Consider the following 20,793-nt stretch of genomic DNA (forward strand, 5'->3'; position numbering starts at 1 on the left):
TATGAATATAATATGAATGAACATATACATATGAATGGATGTATTAACATAATATGAATATGTATGATATAATATGAATATATATGGATATAATATGAATGAATATATATATACACATACATATGAATATAAGCTTACCAAAGGCTTTCTTTTCTTTCTTACTATCAGTTACCCGAGTGGTGACTAGTGTTATTTACTATGTATCTTTCATGGTATCTTTCACTATTCGCCCATTTGGGTCGATGTCTTTTGTTTTGTTTTTCCTATTAATTCTTTACCTATTTTGCAATACCGGGGATCAAGCTCAGGCCTCACACATGCTGGGCAAATCTTCTGTCACTAAACTATTCCCTGGTCCTCAGGCATTACTAGTAATTTAACAAAAATTTAATGACCGTCCTGAACACACACACTGTGCTTGTCTTAGGTGACGGTTTCTCTAGGAAAGTACAGGAAAATGGAAAAACCAGGAAGGAAAGCGTCTCTGTCACTTTATTACTGGTCACTGCTGAATGACTTGTTCTCTGAAGCCATTGTACTGTGTGTGTGTGTGTGTGTGTGTGTGTGTGTGTGTGTGTGTGTGCTGTGCTGATGTAATGAATGCTAAAAGCATAGCAATTTGTCTCCCTGGATATCGAAAGTGTTCGCTTTCAAGTCTCTTCTTTCTCAAAGCTAAGGACTCATCAGAGAGTCAGTTGTTTGGGTTGTCAGGGAACACACCCGCTTAGGGATCAAACTGTGACCGTGGCCTGTTTTTTCACACATCGTTTTAGCCACCTAGAAGAGTCTGTGTGTGTGTGGTGTGGTATCTCCTAGGGAAGCAGCTCGCCTTACCGGCTTGGGCTCCACGATGGGCTCACACTTCTTTCTGTAGTAGTACTCATTCACTGCACAGGGCTCGCAGCACTTACAGGAGGGGTAAACACGTGACCTGCAGCAGGTACTGGCATACGTGTTGATGATCAAGTCAATACACACGGTGGCCTGTGGGAAAGCAAGCGCACGACCAACGAGATGTCTCTCCCCAAATCGTTTTTTTCCCCTTCATGGTTTTTTGTTGCTGCTGTGGTTTCAAGACTGAGTCTCCCCACATAGACCAGGCTGGCCTCCAACTCACAGAGATCTGCCCTCCCGAGTGGGACACCCCCTCACCCATCCCCAAGCCGGATCACTATCTTAAAGGATGGGGAAGAGGACCTCTTACCAAACCGAAATAGGACAGGGTGGATCCAATGTACACAACCAACTGGATGATGTCAAACTTTCCTCCCTGAAACAAAGCAGGAAACATTAACTCCTCCGTTGAGCTTGGGTGGTACAGGAAACATTGTTATTCTTTTGAGCTCCGGGTGGCGCCCCCCTCCCCCACACCAACTCGCAGTCACTACTTGTAGCATGTGCAAAGCCTGGTGACAGCATTGGTACACACACTCAAGTGCTCACTGTCACTGTCACAGGGGCCGTGAGACCTCACCCTTCCCCTTTCTGCCATCCGGAATGTTTTAGAGAGGGAGGCGGTCAGCAAGGAGAGGACCATTGAAGGGTGTTTTCCAAATGAGATGAGGGTTTTGGACAAGCTCTCCCATGGAGTGTGATTACTTGGGAAGCAGAGATTTTTCTGACTTCTTATCGAACTCTTCAGGGTCCCCTCTCAGTGGCCTTTTTTGTTATATTTTATAGGTTCTTTTCCCTTCTTTCCTTCCTTCTTATTTATTTATTTATTTATTTATTTATTTATTTATTTAGAGACAAGGTCTTTATGTATGCATGTAGCCTTTACTGGCCTAGAATTTGGTATGTAGGCCAGGCTGCCCTCAAACTCCCAAGATCCATTTGCCTCTGCCTTCAGAGTGCTGGGATTACAAGTGTGGACCCCCACACCCACCTTCACATTTCATTGGTTCCTATGCTACAATGCGACATCAGTCACCTGCTGCCAAGGAGGATGCTGTGGTCCCCGTTGATTTCTAAGTGCCTCCACATCATCTCCTTCCTTCACCCCAGTTTTCCTCTGGAGAACGACTTTATCCTTAGTACATGCCTTATCCTGTCCTCTGGCCCCCCCGTCCAAGTCTGGGCTGATCCAAGAGCAGCCACTGAACACACGCCATGAGTGGTGTGTACAGCAGTGAACATCTGACCCACACAGAGCCAAGCACAGCCAGGGCTTTCTGCCTAAAGCCTCTGCTGAGACTTCCGGCAAAGACATACTTTGTTTCCGTTGATGTTGCTAACCTACTAGAAGTCAAAAGCTACCCCATATCTCTGTGGATAAGGGAGCATGCAGACAGTCAGTAGCAAACAGAGCAGGTGGAAGAGCACAGGCAGGTTTCTGATTATCTTCTTTGAACGCTTAAATTCCACTGTATCTAAAGCCTGCCATTTTGTCTCTGTTTTTCAGTTAAATAGTCCTCCCAGCAAAAGTCTTCTAATTAAGCCTGTTTGAGTTAGCATCTGGTACAAAATATTTTACAGAGAATTTCATTTGTCCATTATTATTTTTTTAAGTATCAAAGGTTATTTATTTTTGATGTATTAGTTTCTGTGTATGGGTGTTTGGCCTGTGTGTAAGCACACCACCTGGGTACCTGTGCCCATGGAGGCCAGAAGAGGGCATTGGATTACCAGGCACTGGAATTACAGATGGTTATGAGCACGCATGTGGATGCTGGGATTCAAGCCCAAGTCCTCTGAAGGAAGAGCAGCCGCTGTTCTTAACCGCTGAACTGTCTCAAAGGCTGGGGTTCCAGATGTGTCCCAGTTTATGTGGGGGTGGAGAGCAAACCCAGGTCTTCTCATAAACACATATTCTACCAGTGAGATACACCCCCCCAGCTTAGTATCAGATCTATGTATGTATGTATGTATGTATGTATGTATGTATCCATCCATCATCCATTCATCCATCCATCTATCTATCATCTATCTATCATGTGTGAGATCTGTGATATGTGTGTGCATATGTGTGCAGGTGTGCTTGTCCGTGCACACATGTAGAAGAAGTTGATTTTGGAGTGTCTTTCCCTAGTTGATTATTCGGGTGATTGTTTTGTTGTTTTGTTTTGTTTTTGGAGCTGGGGATGGAACCCAGGGCCTTGCTAGGTGCCTCCACCTAGCTTGCTAGGCAAGCGCTCTACTGCTGAGCTAAATCCCCAACCCCGGGTGATTTTTTTTTTTTTTTTTGAGACTGAGTCTCTCAGAAAACCTGGCTGGCCAGTGAGTCCCTGGGATCTTCCCGTGTCTACCTGCAGTGTTGGAATTACAGCCATTGCCAGGCCCTGTCTTTTACCTGGGCTCTGGCGGTCTGAACTGAGGTCTTCATTTTGGTCCACTAAACACTTTATCCACTGAGCCATCTCCCCAGTTCAGTATTAAAGTATTTGAAAAGTTGACTCTCAGAGCCAGGCGTGCTGGTGCCCACCTATAATTCCAGCACATAGAGGGATGAGTCAGGGAGATGGAGAATCCAAGGCTATGCAGAAAAAGCCTGCCTCAGAAAAATGAAACAAAGCTTGGGTCTTTGAATTCCTCCTCAGTCGCCTTCTGTGTTTTCAGATGGTTTGTACATCAGCAGATCCCCAAAACACATCTTTTCCTCCTCTCATCTCACAGGTGAGTAGCACAGAGCTACTGACAGCAACCGCTAGCATGCACTCCTCACCACATCCATGATTAGACAGCCATAGGATAGAGGTGCTGGGACCAGGAGAGACTTACAGTGCCAAAAACCAGGATGTCAAAACGCACGCCGAAGGCTTTGATCAATGTCCGCTTTTCCATGCCATTTTCCTTATAGTACTTGGCGTATCTATGGAGAAAAAAAAAAGCAGCCATCTCTATAGCAACCTCTCTGAAAGTGCTGGAGTTTTATGGAGAGAAAAAACAAAGCACTAGGCAATCCAGTCTTCTTCGTCTGTTCTCAAGCCTATTCTAGATCGAAATGAAGGGCAAAGATTGTGTGGGGGAAGGCTATTCAAAAGGGGAGTCCATGGACCTGAATGAATGCCAAAGAGGGGTTTCAGAAAGTCTGAGGAGAGCTCTAGGAGTCTACCTCAGTACAGGCAGGTGTTGAGTCTGTGAGGGACACTGGACAAGGTGTTTTTCTGCAGTAAGCAGATTAAATGGTGGTTCCCCCAAAGAAGATAGGCTCAAGTGTCTACCCCCAGGCCAGTACCGTGATTGTGATCTTATTTGGAAACAGAGCTTTTGCAAACATAGGTAAGAATCTCAAGATGAGCATCCCTTGGGTTCAGGGTAGTCCTACATCCCATAATGAACAGGCATCCTTATAAATTAATTGGAGAAAGCATTCAGGGATGCAAGCAGAGATTGGAGTGATTCAGCCACAAGGTAAGAAGATTCCTGGAGCAGACAGAAGTGGAGGAAGCAAGAGAAGAGCTCTTGTTAGGCCTTCAGAGAGAGAGATGGCCCTTCTGACACCTGGTGTCCACAGACTTCTAGTCTCTATGAGAGAATAAATGTCTACCACCTCACACCATTTAAAGTCATCTGCTACAGTACCAGAGGGAACTATGCATCCACACGTGTTCCGGACCCAAGACGTGCATCTTATCGCCCCTTAATCACATGTAAGTCAGTCAACTGAATCAGGTGCTCACCAAAGGAAGACATTCTGTAGTGTGTCTTCATTTTAGCGAGGGTTTGTGTGTGGAGACCAGGTGTCTGCATCAGGGACCTTCCTCAACGACCCCTCTACCTTATTTCATCAGACCTGGTCTCTCTCTGCACCTTCTGAACACCAGTTTGTCTGGACCAGCTAGCCAGCAAGCCCCAGGAATCCTCCTGTCTCTGCCTGCCCAGCACTGGGGTTCTAGGCACACACCACTAGGCTTGTTTTTTTCTTTTTTTTACATGAATGCTGGGGATCCGAGCTCATGTCCTCTTGCTTACACAGCAAGCACCTTTCTGACTGAGCCATCTCCTCAGCCCCCATAAATCTTTCTTGAGGACCAAGTTACATAATGTGAACTTTTAAACTTCCCGTAAAACAGAAAGCTATATTTTGCCCAAATACCTCATATAGCCAGTCATTTCCTTCTCTTTTGTGATGCTCTTTGAAAACAACTTGTCCTCTTGCCTGCCAGATCTCCATAATTTATTTTTGGCCAAAGATTTCTCCTGGTGCCCATTCAATAACAAATTGGCTAAGGCTTTATTCTAAAAGGATACTGATGTCATATTGCCTTCGGGTCTCAGGAGAGCTCAGATCCCACCAGGACCGAATGTTCTTAGGTTTAGCTCTGAGAACCAGGAGGATGCTGGCTAATGTCTGGTTGGTACACTGCCCTTCTATCCTTTGTCTGCCTCCTAAATAAAAATGCCTAGGACTGCCAGGGGACCATTGCCCTGTCCTCTTGTCTCTGCTAATGGCCACAGTCTATTCAGCACATCACTATGTTCAGGATGGATGATCAAAAAGTTGCCTGAACTAAGAACCACTTCCTGAGCCCAGGATGAAACTTCACTGACCCCCGAGGAAGCAGAATGCCTCAGCCAGCTTACTGCTGAGGTCAGGGGTCTCAACAGGGCCTGGGCATGCAGCATGCCAGCCATATATAAAGACATAAAGGAGTGACAAGAACAGTGACATCACAAAGGCCATATGCTCTTGAGGACTGATGGAACAGAGGCCGATGCCCAGTTCCAGCCAATGCTGTCATATGGGCTAAGAGCCCAGTGTTGTTAAAAGTTATAAACCTTTTGTGAAACACTTTAGTTTCCCAGGAAAAAAGGCCCATAACTTTGTGTAGAATATCACCAAGTTTAAAACTTTCTGCCTATGCCCAAAAATAAGTGGAGTCTCCAGGGGACCTTGCTCCAGTGACGGTGTTCACTAAGTTGGGGCAGGGAGGTGGGGCACTGGGATGCCTGGCACTACGGCAAGCATCCAGGTGAGACCCATGACCCTGGACCTAGGATGGAGCTCCGATGATGGCACTTATAGGCAGTGGTTGTCTCCTTCCATCAGGAGGATTCTGGGGCTAGAACTCAGTCACTAGGCCTGGCAGCAAGCGCCCCTCCCACCAAGCTGTCTCGCCCACCCGTGGTTTGCCCATTCTTGAACTTCAATTTAGGGGCATCATGTCATGAAGCACGTGCCATTTAGATCTGGCTTTTCACCATAGCGTCTGTAGATCTAACTCCCAGGTGATACATGTGTCAGTATTTCCCTCCTTTCTTATTCACACCCAGTAGCTTTGCCCTGTCCCAATATACCGCAGGGCGTCCATTCATCTGGGCTTGACAGTTGGCTTCTCATAGTTTGCTGTTATAAATAAGACTGCTATGAATATTTGTGTACAACACTTTGACTTTTAAATTTCATTTACTCTGTGAATGTAGATTTATTCTTAAGGAAAAAACGAGAGAATTCCTGAGAGCGGGAGAAGCCCTCGAAGAGGAATACTTGCTTTCTGTTATATTTTTAAAATCTATCTTTATTTTATGTTTATGAGTGTTTTATCTGTATGTATGTATGCATGCATGCATGTATACCTCATGTGTGCCTGGTGCCTGAACTGGTCAGAAAAAGGTATTCCTAGAATTGGATATATACATGGTGAGCCAATGTGTGGGTACTGGGAATCAACCCTGGGTCCTCTCCAAGAGCAGCCAGTGCTCTTAACTGCTGAGCTATCGCTCCAGCTCCTGTCTCCTAAAGTTGTAGTCATTCCTGTGTATGCACAATTGAATCTCTTTTTTCAGTGTTAGACTTTATCAGGCCTGGACGTGTGTGTCTGTGTGTCTGTGTATATGTCTGTGTGTGTGTCTATGTGCACATGTACACGTGAATGTGTGTGCTTGAGCACACATGTGTGTGGAAGTCAAAGCACAACTTGTAAGAGTCAGTTCTAGCCTTAGACCATGTGTGCTCTGAGGATTGAACTCAGGTCTCAGTGCTTGACAGTAAGCACCCTGACCTACTGAGCCACCTCCTTGGCCCTACAATGCCATCTTATTGCGGCTTTAAATGCATTTCCCTAATGAGTCATAATGTTGGTAAGCTATAATGTCTGATTTGCTTACATTTTTGTTTGTGTGCCCTGATTCAAATACAGTAACAAGCATGAAGCAGCACCTTGCCCTTTCTGTCTGCTGATGTCTGCCCACGGGCATGTTTGATTCTGTTACCTGAAGTTGTAGCCAGGGAACAGGGACTCATTGGTGTACTTGTCGTCCAGCCGGCGGAAGCTGTATTTGGGTTGACAGCGATGGGACCAGCTGTCCAGGTTGCAGTCCCAGTAGATCTCAATGCCCATGATTCCTCCCTAGAGGAGGAGGACAGTGAAAAAGAAGTCACGAAGTCTGTTGGATGTGGCTTACGCAGCCACCAGACACTGTCCTGCTTTGTGATCATCCCAGGGAAGTTTTTACTCTCTGGAGCAAATACTCACTAAAGGGTTTCAGTGCCATGAACATGGGTCCCCATACCACGGTGGCAGGCAGCAGGTGTGCCTCCTGGGGCTTCCCATCTGGGCCCTCCTACCCCATATTTACTCTTAAAATGTAACTTCCGCAAACCATCCCTGCATTCAAACTCCCCCCCGACTCCTTCCCATCACAGATTATCTGGTTACCCTGATCCAGGGGACTGCATCCAAGGCCTTCTCTGCTTTCTGTCTGAGCTCCCTTAGGAAAAGTTTCAGCAGCTGTGAGCAAATGACTGTCCTCAGCTGGACAGGCTACCTGGTCGTACGTGCCCTCCCTACAAAGGTCCTTCTCCTAAAGATAAGTGTTTTTCTAAGAGAGACAGAGAACAATCAGGCAAATGTGCCATTCTTGTGCAATCTCAGCACTTGGGAGGCTAGAGAATTCCAGGCCAGCCTGGGCTACCTAATGAGACCCACTTTGAAAGAACTGAAAAGTCAGGTGGCCAATGGTGGTGCACACCTTTAATCCCAGCACGCCAAGGGAAGCAGAGGCAGGAGGATCTCTGAGTTTGAGGCCAGCTGGGTCTACAGAGTGAGTTCCGGGAGAGCCAGAGCTACACAGAGAAACCCTGTCTCAAACATCGGAAAAACAAAAACAAAAACAAAGGAAAACAACAAGAAGTCATTATGGCTACTAAAACAAGATGCTTGCCTGCTGGCTTTAAAGATGGAGGAAGGGACTGCCAATCAATACATAAATACAGGAGCTCTGGGGAAGGTGGAAACGCAAACACCAAACACGTGCTCTCCCCTGGAGCCTCCAGCGGGAGTGCGTTGCTGCTGACACGGGAAGGTCAGCTCTGAGTCTGGACTTCTACCCCAGGCACAGAGAGAAGACATATGGTACTATTATTTTTTTAAAAATTTATATTTTTATATTATGTGAGTGCACTGTCCCTGTCTTCAGACACACCAGAAGAGGACATTGGATCTCATCACAGATGGTTGTGAGCCCATCACGTGGTTGCTGGGAACTGAACTCCGGACCTCTGGAAGAGCAGTCAGTGCTCTTTTTTTTTTTTTTTCTTTTTTTTCGGAGCTGCGGACCAAACCCAGGGCCTTGCGCTTGCTAGGCAAGCGCCCTACCACTGAGCTAAATCCCCAGCCCCGCAGTCAGTGCTCTTAACCACTGAGCCATCTCTCCAGCCCTAGACATCACTTTCAAACATGGGTGCTTCCTTCTATGTACTGACTTTACCTTCATTGTTTGGTAAGTTGCTATAGCAGCTAGGGGAGATATGTACCAGCTCACTAAGGACTGTGGGGATCCTTGAAAGGATTCAGGTAAAGCCCTGGGCCCTGATATAGCTTACCGCATATAAATGTGAGCCGTGACTTCAGAACCCGGAATATCAGCCTCTGCCCTTAGACACTGTCACTTGACCTTTGACAACCTCCACCCTCCCTCAACCTCCCCCACGAACCCACTATCCAAAGGCTTCACCCACCTGAACTGCCACCTCTGTAAAGTTCTCTCCGATTTCCTGGAAGATGTCCCCTAGCCGGAAGATGGGACACTGAGGGTTCCAAGTCTTGTGAAAGGTACAAGAGATGTTCATACCTGGTAAGATGTTTCTCCTGTGCAGGGTCGCAAACAAACGACACTAACAACCATTTCTCTAACAGGAAAACCAGTGGCTGATACATAGTGCTTGCTGGCGACTGTGCTCTAAATCCCTCCACCTCAGCTGCTATCAAGCCCCCAGTACAACATTATTGAACTTGACATTGATCCACTGCAAAGGTTGATGTGACCCGTGTGGCAGCCCCCTTGTCTGCTGGGGACCCTTGCAGGCTGTCCTTTTACCCTGTGCTAAGAACAATCTTTGAGGGGTTGGGGATTTAGCTCAGTGGTAGAGCGCTTGCCTAGGAAGCGCAAGGCCCTGGGTTCGGTCCCCAGCTCCGAAAAAAAGAACCAAAAAAAAAAAAAAAAAAGAACAATCTTTGAACCAATAGCATATTGCAGTATTGGTGGGCTATCACTCCCAAAGACTGTGGTTTGCATCTCAGTTGCCCTTAGCAACCTGCTGCTATCCAGATTGCTTGCTTAGATGGAGCGCCCACCATGTCCTAAGGAAACTCGAAACGGTCCTCGGGCGAGATGAACATGATGTGGAACTTAGCCCTCCTGCTCCAGCCACAGGGGTGAGGCTGGAGACGGGCTCAACTCTAATCAAGCCTAGAGCCAAGAGTCAGCTCTGGAAAGAACGAGAGTCAGAACCACCCAGCAAAGACATTTCCAGACTCTGCATCCATAGATGAGAGAGAAAGAAGAAGCTTTTGCAATCTGAGGATTCAAGGTCTGGGTCATTTGTTCCACGGCAGATAATGGACTAGGACAGCCGGGCATCTGAGATACTTACGTAGTATAGTTGTGGCCCGGGAAGTCGATATTGTTCTTGATGAGTACGGTGAAGTTTTCGGCGCTCCTCAAGAGTGCAGGCCTGGGAGAGGAAGACGAGGGTCAGTAACCTCAGGGACAGAGTGCATGGACCAGAGGGTTATGGTTTTGTGTTTTTGAGTGAAGAGAAACAAGTACAATAACTTAGCAAAACGTCCCGAAGTTCTCCATGAGGCCTACAGCTTCTCCAAGAAGACTTTTCCCTTCTTGAGAGAAAGGTAATCATGGTGTCACATCCAATACCGACACAACTGTATGTCTGGCAGTGTGCGGTGACATGTTAACATCTGACAGCTAGCTCTGTAAGGGAGAAGCTGGAAAGAGCCTCGATATAGCGCTTGGTAAGCGCCATGGCAGAAGTACCCCTACCACAACTGGTCAACGTGCTGAGGTAAACTAACAGTTGAACAATCAGCCCTAAATAGGATCTTTCTATAACCCACTCCCCGAAGGGTCAGGAAATATCAGGGAAGAGTGTGTGGGAAGAAGGTTAAGAAGCAGAGAATGGGGATCAGAGCTGTCTCCTGGGCACGGCGTGGCTGCTGCATTCATAAACTCAAGGCTGCTATAGTTACCCTACACAAGATCAGCTAGTCAGCAGCCCAGCATAGCTGGGAGTTGGCATCATGATGCTCCGCCCACAGCTGAGGAACCGTTGGCAAACCGGGGATGGCTGCCTGAAGAGGGGTCTTTTCTCTTCATGCTGTGTTACCCACACTGAGGTGAATGTGTCTACACCTATGTTTGTGCAGACACAGCTAACTGGACTTATTGTAAAGGGGGCAGGGCATGAAGGGGGTAGGGCATGAAGGGGAGGGGCATGGGTGGGAGGGGCACGAGGAAGAGGGTCATGAGGGGAGGGGCATGAAGTCAGAAGAAGAAAGTATTTGAGAAAGGGACCCAGGGAGAGTGGGAGGGGAAATTTGGGTCAGACATGATCAAAATACATTATATATAATATGCACAAAACTGTCAGAATACATTTTAAAAATGCATGTGTATATATAAAGAATAATTAAATATAAAAACTAAGACTCCAAAGACTGCAGCATCTTCACGCGTGACATTTCTAAGATTTTATTTCGAATTACGATTTCTCTGCGTGTCTTATCTATTACAGAGCAAGAACCTTGGGACCTACTCCCTGTCTAGTTGTTTGTTTTAGATTTTTATTTCTTAGGAAGTGACACACAGGAGAAGTAACTAAAGTAACTAAAGAAAGTCAGTTCCTTGGTGGCTATCCTGAATGAGTAGGGTTACCTGAAACATTGTATCTGGTTCACATACAATGTGAGGAGACTGCTCGCCCAAAGTCCTCGCAAAATGTAACCCAGCAAGCTGATTTAGTGGTTTATGCCTGTAATCGCAGAACTCAGGAGGGTGAGGCAGGAGGATTACAAGATGCGGCCAGCTTCAACTCCACAGTGAGACCATGTCTCAAAAGTAACAGGAATAAAAAACAAATAAACAAGCAAACAAAAACCTCAGCGGGTATTCTGCCACAGGCCTTTAATCTCAGTGCTGAGGAAGGCAGAGGCAGGTCGATCTCTGTGAGTTTGAAGCCAGCCTAGTCTTCAGAGTGAATTCTAGGCCAGCCAAGGCTACATAGTAAGTCCCTGTCTCAAAGACGACAAACAACAAAAAGAAAGAACGGAGCCCTGGGACAGGCATGTGGAGGTGCAAGTGATTCATCTGACGAATGAATTGGTGGCAAAGCTGAAAATTACAACCAGCGTCTTCTGGAAGGAGCCAAGCAGCCCTAAGTGTAGGCTGGGATCCCACCCGCAGTGTAGTACCCTCTGCACAAAGAAACTGGGATGGCAACGGAAGGGCAGAAAGGGTGGTTCTGTAGTCCTCTTTACCCCTTTTGTCCCAGACCTCACTCTACCCTCCCTGATCTGGCATAGAGCAGCATCTGATGCCCTGGAAGGAAGAGGCAAACTGTAGACCCCACCTGTTCCAGACTTTGTCCGATCCTCTCTGACCTGCTGTACCGGTGGCATCCGGGCACCCCACCGGAAGAGGCAGAACCCAGAACCACAGAGCTGACATAGCCTTCCCGGAGACGGCATAGAGCTCTCCAAGTCCAGGGCTATGTTGATCAAAGAAGCTTAGGGACCCTGGAAACGTTAGCACTGCAAAGACCATTTTGTCACCCCCAAACACGGTGCAACTCACCGGGGGGCTTCTTTCCCTTCCTCAGCAGGACACCAGGCAAAGATTTCACAGGTCTTCCTCTTCTGGTCGTAAGGTATACACCTGCCGGTCTGGATTCCTACAAGTTCCAAGGGGTTGAAAACCACAGAAGTGAATGTACCGGGAGAGGAATGTCTTTCTGCAGGGGGCACCACCACGCACTTAGCCCGTGCAGAGACTATACTCTTAGGCCCAAGCTGCTCCCTCCTCTGTGAACCCCGCCCTCATCACATATGCACCCCAAGTCAAACAGAACACTTGACAGTACATCCTTAGGCCCAGAGATGGCACAGAGAGGTGCTGGGGTCTGCCCGCCCTTTGGGTGTTTTGCAGGGAGAGACGTCTGAGAGACGAGTTCTGTATTCAAAGTCTACTGTACAGGGACCCAAAGTATAGTTTTCTTCCATGGCATCTGAGTACCTCTGGGGTACACAGCTTGTCTGGGGATGTGTAAAGCCACACAGTGAACTAGGGAGCATCCTTCTGAAGCATGAGGAAAGCAAAAAAAGGGAATAAAGGGCAAGGCACAGTACAACCATCTCCATGGTAACTCACATGCAGATGTTACAGAGTGGAACTCAAAACTCACATCGTAACCACTGGTCGCTCTTCCTGGGTTTTGAGACACGATCTGTCTATTTAAGCTCTAGCTGGCCTGGAAGGTTGACCTCAGACTCACAGAGATCCACCTGCCTCTGCCCCTCTGCCCCTCTGCCCCTCTGCCCCTCTGCCCCTCTGCCCCTCTGCCCCTCTGCCCCTCTGCCCCTCTGCCCCTCTGCCCCTCTGCCCCTCTGCCTCGAGTGCTGGGATTAAAGACCTGCACAACCACTGTCTTTTTACGTTAAAACATGAGGCAATGTCTGTTTTGCAAGGCTGGGGCTGTAGCTCAGTGGTCAGTGCTTATCCAGCCTGCATGAAGCCCTGGGTTCAATCTCTAGAATGGAGAAAGAAAAGAAAACAGGAGGAAAAGGAAGAGAAAGTAGGAGTTAAGGAGAGAGGAGGAAGGAGAAGTAAAAGTGAAAAAGGTTAAATCCCCAGGTCCTTGGAGGGTCAAGTTCATGTTCCTCCACCTTTGAGGAAGTGTTCCAACAATTAACCCTGAACCAGCTTCTCTCGCTGGGAGTTGATGTCCTGCTTATAGACGTCAGCTGGACTGTTGGGGCCAAGTCAGGGGACAGACACAGTCTCGCCTGTGATTTGGTGGAGCAAAGGACAGTCGAAAGTCGGAGACTAAGGACCCGAAACTGGACGTCTTAAGTGTCCCAAAGGTGCCAGACCACCCCCTCTCAGCAGTCCAGGGAAAGACAAAGTACCTTTACTTTGTGGGTCCATCCATCCTTTTATACAACCCTGGTCAGAATGGCACTGTTTACCGCGGCTGGGATACTGCAGGAAGAGCAGAGTGGGCGCTGCCTATGAGCCGTCAGGATACCAGACACCTGCTCAGTCAGCATGGTTCACTGCAACACCACTCACAGTGGCCAGAGCGGAAAACACCAAATCCGTCAGAGGGAGAGGAGACAAGAGAGTGCTACATTCATATGAGGAGGGTGTGTGTGTGTGTGTGTGTGCATGCGTGTGCATGCATGCACACCTGTTCACGGTGGTAGGCCAGAGGTCAACATCAGCTGTCTCTTTCTATCGATCTTCCCCGTATATGTATATGATGTGTATGTGTATGTATAGGATGTGTATGTGTATATGATGTATATAACTATAATATATATGAATAGGATGTGTATGTATAGGATATATATGTATAGGATATATGTGTGTATATGATGTGTATGTATATGTGTATGTGTATGATGTATGTGTATGTAATGTGTAATGTATGTGATGTATATGAAATTAATATGATGTACATGAATGTGATGTATATGTATATGTAGTATATGTATATGATGAGTATGTATATGTATATGATATATATGTATAGGATGTATATGTGTGTGTATATGCTATATTTGTATATGCATGATGTATTTGTATATGCATATGCACACATACACATACACACATACACACATATACATACACACATACATACACAGGACTGTAGCTCACCTATTTGACAGGGCTAGCTGGCCATCAAGCCCCAGGGCCCTACCAGTCTGCCTCCCCAGCACTAGGATTACAAGTGTGCACAGCTGTATCCTCCTTTTTATGTGGTTCTGGGAATCAAACTCAGATCATGCTTGGTGGCAAGCACATTAGCGACTGACCCATCCTCCCAGGCCCCATATGTGGTGTCTTTACTCAGCCAGGTCCTGACACATGCTACATTACAACTGCCTTCAAACCGTGGTATGGGGTGAAAGGAGCGAGACCCGAGGCCACATTCTGTTTGGCTCTATAGTTGGGAAATGCCCTGCACAGGCAAAGCCACAGAGGCAGAGAGCTGGATTGGTGGCCGTCAATGGCTGTGGGGAGGGTGGAAGAGATTGGTTGCTAACGGGGACAGTTTGTTTTGGGAGTCAACATTTCCTTGCTGTGGAGGGTGATGGAAATTTCCTGGAATTTGGTGATGGTTTGCATGATGTATATTTGGAAGTCGTAGGTTTTAGAGTATATGATTCCATCTCGATTAAAAACAAGGATACATCAAAATGCAAGCAGCAGATGTCAAGGCAGCCAAGAGGCACTTTCCGGGATGGTCTTTGGGGTAGAGAGCAGGTGGCAAGGTTGAGGGTTGTAGTGGCCTCGCCACCACAGAGTGAGCAGACAGGTGCCAAGATGCACGCAGCAGGCGATGTGGGAAGGAAAGACTCAGCCAGCAAGCGCCTGGCTGGAGAAAATGGGTCAGCTATGTCTGGGGTCTGAAGGACAGAATAAGAAAAGAGGAAAAAGGAAAGAGAGCGTTTGCTTCCTGCATTTTTTACTTTATGCAGCGGTCTAATGGCCGTAGCCCCTGCTCATTGTCATCTGGGCTCTTGTGTCTAAGATCCAGGCCAAGGTTCCAGGTCTTGAGTCCAGGGACTCCTGGGTTCTGTGAGAGCAGCTTTCTATGTTATGTGGCTTGTGCTATCTTGCCTAAGTCATTTCATGTCCTTTAAGCTACAACCCCTCTGCTCAAGGAGGGTAACTTGCTTGTCTGGCATGGCCGCTATGAGGGTGGAATGGGTTTGGGAAAGAGGGCTTTATATATATATATATATATATGTATATAAATGTATATGTATATATATGTATATATGTATATATGTATATATGTATATATGTATATATGTATATATGTACATATGTACATATGCATATATATGTATATATGTATATATGTATATGTATATGTGTATATATATATATATATTCCTTGCTCAGTGGATAGTGCAAACAGTTTTCAGACTCATTTTCTCTTTACTGCCTGGATTGCATTCTTTCTGTGACCTGCCATTGCCCCTCGGTTCTTCTCTCAGTAACCCCTGAATGCAACTATGAATCTTTTGCCTGCAAAGCCTAAGTCACATCTTTGCAGTCTAACTGCCTACTGGACTCATTACAGGTCTTGATAATCATAGTTTGAATGAATGAATGAATGAATGAATGAGTGAATGAGTGAGTGAATGAATGAATGAGTGAATGAATGAATGAATGAGTGAATGAATGAGTGAGTGAATGAATGAATGAGTGAGTGAGTGAATGAATGAGTGAATGAATGAATGAATGAGTGAATGAATGCTATATACATACTGCTCTTGGGCAGTTGTGATTTTCATTCATCGGTTAGAAGGAACTCCCAAGAAAGAGGAAGAATCAATTCTGTGTTTGGGTTTGTTTTGGTCTTGTTTGATTGGCTGTTTTTTTGGTTGTTGTTTGTTTTTTTTTTTTAATCTATAAAAGAAACTCTAACATTAGTTTTGCAATTGTTGCATGGATGAGAGAGGTTCTTGATCATTCTCCTGGCTGACAGACCAAGTATTTCCTTCCCTTTTGAGCCGGACCTATCTACGATCGCAGAACTACCCGGGAGGCAGCTGAAATAGCATTGTGCCAGCTCCGGGCTTCAGCCTTCTTCCTCCTTGGCGCTGGGATTCCTGAGCTGCAGTTTGGAAATCTGGCTACTCTCCTGGAGGAAGCATGTGGCTAAAGACCCTGAGAAGAGAAAAACTCTTTAAGAGTCCTTGGAAACGGAAAGGAGCCTTCAAAGAATGGTAACGGCAGCTCTGTGAGAAATAAGCCAAATCAGAAAACCCACCCGGCTGAGCTCAGTCCGTCACGGAACTGTGAGAACAACCCCAGTCGAGTGAAGCCCTTTCAGGTCCATAGGAGTTTGAATAGCGCCGCGGATATTCAGATGTACATTAGGTCTTGGCCACATTTACTGGGCCAACCAAAGATAGTGTGGGTATTGACACTCGACCAGTTGGAATGACCCAGGCCAGAATGTAGTATAGGCTAAACGCCCCTCCCCATGTGGTATCCTCCAGGCTGGCTGGGCCCTGTGCAGGCCTTGGGTTTCATCTGCTGTGGGGCGATCCTCTTCGTTCCAATAGCAGCACGTTTTCTGAGGGCTCGCAGTGTATCGTGCTACGTCTTAAGTATTCTCTGGTATAAATTAGGGCCTAGGAGTTGCTCTCCCAGAAGGGTGAGGCTCCAGTGAAATGGGAAATAGATCACACACATGCCGGGAATTGTGTTGTGCGCTGCACAGAGAGCCTGGGAAGGAAAGAGCAGGTGCTCACACAGGCCCCTCCGCTGTGGCCGGGAGACAAGGGTGGGCAAAGACTTCTTGGTTCCCAGAATGCATCTCGGCCCTGCGTCCTCTCTGAGTGGGTCCCCTGCTTACCTCAGGACACAGCTTCTGTTCTTGGCCTTCTGACTTGAGATAATTTGTCATTACAAAGAACGAGTTCCCCTGTAGAGAGAAACGGAGGAAAAAAGAGCAGGCCTTAGGGAACAGAATCTCCTTAACCTTCATAATACGGTTTGCTAAGAGCTGGGGGCGGGAGCCATTGTACTCTTCGAAGCCTTTAGAAATCAGCCGTGGGCAGCATGGACTTTGCGGAGGGCTTAATATTAAGGCTGCAGGAACTGTCCCACTGGGCGAGAGGGAGTGGAGGAGCTTTCAAATGAGGGGAGCAGTCATTTTCCGAGCCAGCCTCAAAAGCAACTGTGTCATTTTGTGACACAGTAAAATCCCATTAAATCAAGACTCTGGAGAGCTGGGGAAGTGGAGGTGGCATGTGGGCTGTACCCTGGGCAGGCTGTTGAGATTTCTCAAGGCTTAATGGAAGACCATGGGGCTTCTCAGGACCCGGGCAATCAGTGGCTTTTGTGATTTATAGTTAGGAACGAACAGCAGCTTGGGTCTGATGCTTTTGCCAAGTGCCCTGGCTCCCCAGGGTTGCAAATAGGACTTTTTGTTCCTCCTCTCCATCTGTTCCTAACTCCTCCAGCCTCTCTTTTATTTCTCCTTTTTATGGTAACTTCTTTGATTTTCCCTGCTTTGCAAACTCAGCTTACCACACACTTGTCCGTAGCCTACACCTTTCCCCTCTTTGTCACCACATCCTTTCTAAAGACTCAAGAATCATCTCCTGGCGACCTTCTCAATAACAGGACACACAAGCCATGCAGAAGACAAGCTCTCTGCCCTTCTGAACCCATGCCGAGCTTGCCACATGGTGACCCTACTCCTAAAGCCCTGTGCCTGTCGGTGAGAGTGAATGAGATCATGTTTGGAATGAGCCAGGATGCAGTGCTATTTTGAGCAGCCCGGTAGGACTCGATAAAGCAAAGACCGCATCTTCTTTGAGCGGCTGGATGTGACCTAGTTTTGCAATTTTTAGCTTTTCTCAGTTGGGATTTTTCACAGGTTTTTAAATAGGGCCAATGTTTTTCTTTTCTTTTGAGACAAGGTCTTAAGTATTCCAGGCCGGCCTCAATCTCTCTGTACAGCTGAGGGTGACCTTGGAGAGCTGAGTCTCCAGCCTTGACCTCCTGGAGCTATGGGGGCCTGCTAGCCAAGCATTCTACCAGTTGAGCTACATACATACATATCCTTAGTCCCAAGGTAACTTTGTTTTTGAAATGAGGCTCTAGACCCCTAAGGATGGGGAGGGGGATGTGACCTGGAGGGACCCCGCACTCACCTGCAAAGGGAGGGTGTAGTCGGCCGTGTCGAAGATGCCGTGTACTAACTTCGTCACCCCGCCCTCCGTGACATTCTCTGTCACCTCTGCAACGCCTTTGACCTTGGTGTGCACAGAGCTGATAAGGGGCTCCTTCCGCTGATATAGCTTGTCGCTCATCAAAGCAAAGCTGAGAGCAGAGGGAAAAAGTTTCAGTGCAAACTCTGGGGGCAGGGGTGTCCTGGAGCCGCTGCTTGATGGCAATCTGCCTCTGTTTCCTTGTGACTCTCCCTGCTGCAAACTGGGGCTAGCAGCCTGTGCCTGTCCCTCCCTTTATCCTTACCTGCTATAGATGGCATCTCAGCTCAGAGCTCTGTCCTGGACTCCGTGCCACATTGGCTTGGCTTGCTCTTGTTTCAGGGATTACGTTGTCTGTTTGTCTGCCTGTCTGTCTGTCTGTCTGTCCATCTATCTATCTATCTATCTATCTATCTATCTATCTATCTATCTATCTATCTATCTATCTGAGACAGGGCCTCTCTATGTAGCCCTGGTTATCCTGGTGTGAACCAGGATGACCTTCGAACTCCTAAAGATCCTCCTAGCTCTGCCTCTTGAATGCTGGGATTAAAGGCATGTGCCACCATACCGGACATTTATAAGAAATGCATGGAATCAATATAATCTATACAGAAAGAAAATACATAGTTGCCAAGAGAGGAGACATGGAGAGGGACCATTAATGAGCACATGACTTCCTTTTTTTTTTTTTTTTTGGTTCTTTTTTTCGGAGCTGGGGACTGAACCCAGGGCCTTGCGCTTCCTAGGTAAGCGCTCTACCACTGAGCTAAATCCCCAGCCCCATGACTTCCTTTTAAGATGGAATATTTAAGACAGAAATACATCAAAAAAAATAAAAAAATAAATAAAAAAAAAAGACAGAAATACATCGGTAGAGAAAGGCATTGTTACATGATACCATGCACTTGTTAAGTGGCCCTGGTGTGCTTACATTAAAATAGCCCTTCACGGGGCTGGAGAGATGGCTCAGTGGTTAGAGCACTGACTGCTCTTCCAGAGGTCCTGAGTTCAAATCCCAGAAACCACATGGTGGCTCACAACCATCTGTAATGGGATCTGATGCCCTCTTCTGGTGTGTCTGAAGATAGCGACAGTGTATATAATAGATAAAGATGTTTTAAAAAAAATAGCCCTTCATTCTGCCCTCTTTTCAGGCAGTCAGTTTTATGCTATGTGAATTTCACCTCAGTAGGTAAGAGGGATATCTCACATCTGTATAAACCTAGACATATGTCTACGGACATATCAAAACAAAGGGACAAAGATCAAATTCAGGGTGATGCTTGCGGAGAAAAGCAGTGAAAAAAAGTTGACAGGGAGCAGAGCTGGATCAGTGTACGTTGTTTCTTAAGTTGCACAGAGGCACATAGATACGTTATTCACGGTACATTCTAGTGTTTCTCCAACACTATTATTAAAGAAGGAAGAAATTGGTCTAGTGACGTGGTTCTGTGAGTAAAATCCTTTCTTGACAGGACTGACGACCCGGGTTCAATCCCCAGAGCCCACGCCGTGACGAAAGGTGAGAGAACTGTCTCCAGAACCTTGTTCCCTGGCCACCATGTGCCCGCCATGGACACATGAGCACATGACTGCACACAGAATGTAGACAGTTTTTAAATAGAAATCCAGATTTGGGACCCACTCAGAATACCTGATAGAGTGCAAGGACGCACATAGACAAATACAGTTCAGTCTCGCCCCGGCCTCGAAACACTTAACAAAATACTTGGGGTTTTCCTTGAGGCTATCCATTGCAACTTCCTCCCAGAGCGGCGCATGCTCTGCCGTTTGGGAAGCTCAGCCAGATGCATCATCTCCATTCTGGAATGTGCAACACACACTGAACCCGACTCTAATTGAATCCGGCTCTGTTAAACTAGAGGAGGCTTTGCAAACCTAATGGACCTCCGTAGCGTAATGAACATAAAAGTTCCTATTGAAAGGTAAAAGTTTTAAAGTTGCCCCCCCTAGACACAAAGTTTAGAGCAGAAGAAAAAAACAGGTTAGGCCCCAGAATTGTATGTTCCAGGAAGCCTCTCCTAGGGCTATAGAATGGGTAATTACATTGGCCGGCTCAACAGCTTTCTCCCAGAAACTAGCTGACCATAAATCTTAGAGAACAATCGTGAGAAGCAAGCAGCTTCTCCCAGGAACTAGCGGATCATAAGTTAAACAATCTTAGGAAACAGAGAGTTTCTCCTTGTGATTTTTCACTGGTATTCTTCACACTTTCCAATGATACCATCCCTACCCCCTTGTGTTGTGGTTTCTTCCTTTAAATACCTCTTCTCCCAGCCTCTCAGAGTCGAACTCCACTGCCCCTGCGTGGGATATGAGTCTCGACCCCAGTGCACTGGTTCCTATCGATAAACCTCATGTGATTACAGCAAGGATGGTCTTGTGTGAGTTCTTGGGGGGTCGCGTCACCCCGAGACTTGAGTGAGGGTCTCCCCACGCTGGGGGTCTTTCATTTGGGGGCTCATCAGGGATAGGCGACCACCCTCATCTCCAGAGACCTACTTGGAGGTGAGATATTGTCTGTGTCTTTGTGTTTTGTGCCGTCTAAACTCTGGGTCTGTATTTGCTACTC

The 20,793-nt window shown here is 46.9% G+C and overlaps 1 protein-coding gene across 3 annotated transcripts in view; it reads right to left on the reverse strand.

Moving 5' to 3' along the window:
* P2rx7 (purinergic receptor P2X 7) overlaps positions 1 to 20,793 on the reverse strand; it is a 43,529-nt gene that overhangs the window by 8,816 nt on the left and 13,920 nt on the right. For all 3 annotated transcript variants that reach the window (XM_087578177.1, XM_087578176.1, NM_019256.2), the window contains 10 exon segments: positions 18,141 to 18,309; positions 16,835 to 16,903; positions 13,362 to 13,434; positions 12,031 to 12,127; positions 9,815 to 9,895; positions 8,900 to 9,029; positions 7,153 to 7,289; positions 3,718 to 3,808; positions 1,205 to 1,270; positions 835 to 984 (listed from right to left, as the gene is read on the reverse strand). In XM_087578177.1, the coding sequence (XP_087434303.1) occupies positions 835 to 984; positions 1,205 to 1,270; positions 3,718 to 3,808; positions 7,153 to 7,289; positions 8,900 to 9,029; positions 9,815 to 9,895; positions 12,031 to 12,127; positions 13,362 to 13,434; positions 16,835 to 16,903; positions 18,141 to 18,299 (1,053 nt within the window). In that variant the 5' untranslated portion in view covers positions 18,300 to 18,309.

This window comes from Rattus norvegicus, chromosome 12, assembly GCF_021556685.1.
Source record: "Rattus norvegicus strain SHRSP/BbbUtx chromosome 12, alternate assembly SHRSP_T2T, whole genome shotgun sequence".
NCBI lineage: Eukaryota > Metazoa > Chordata > Mammalia > Rodentia > Muridae > Rattus > Rattus norvegicus.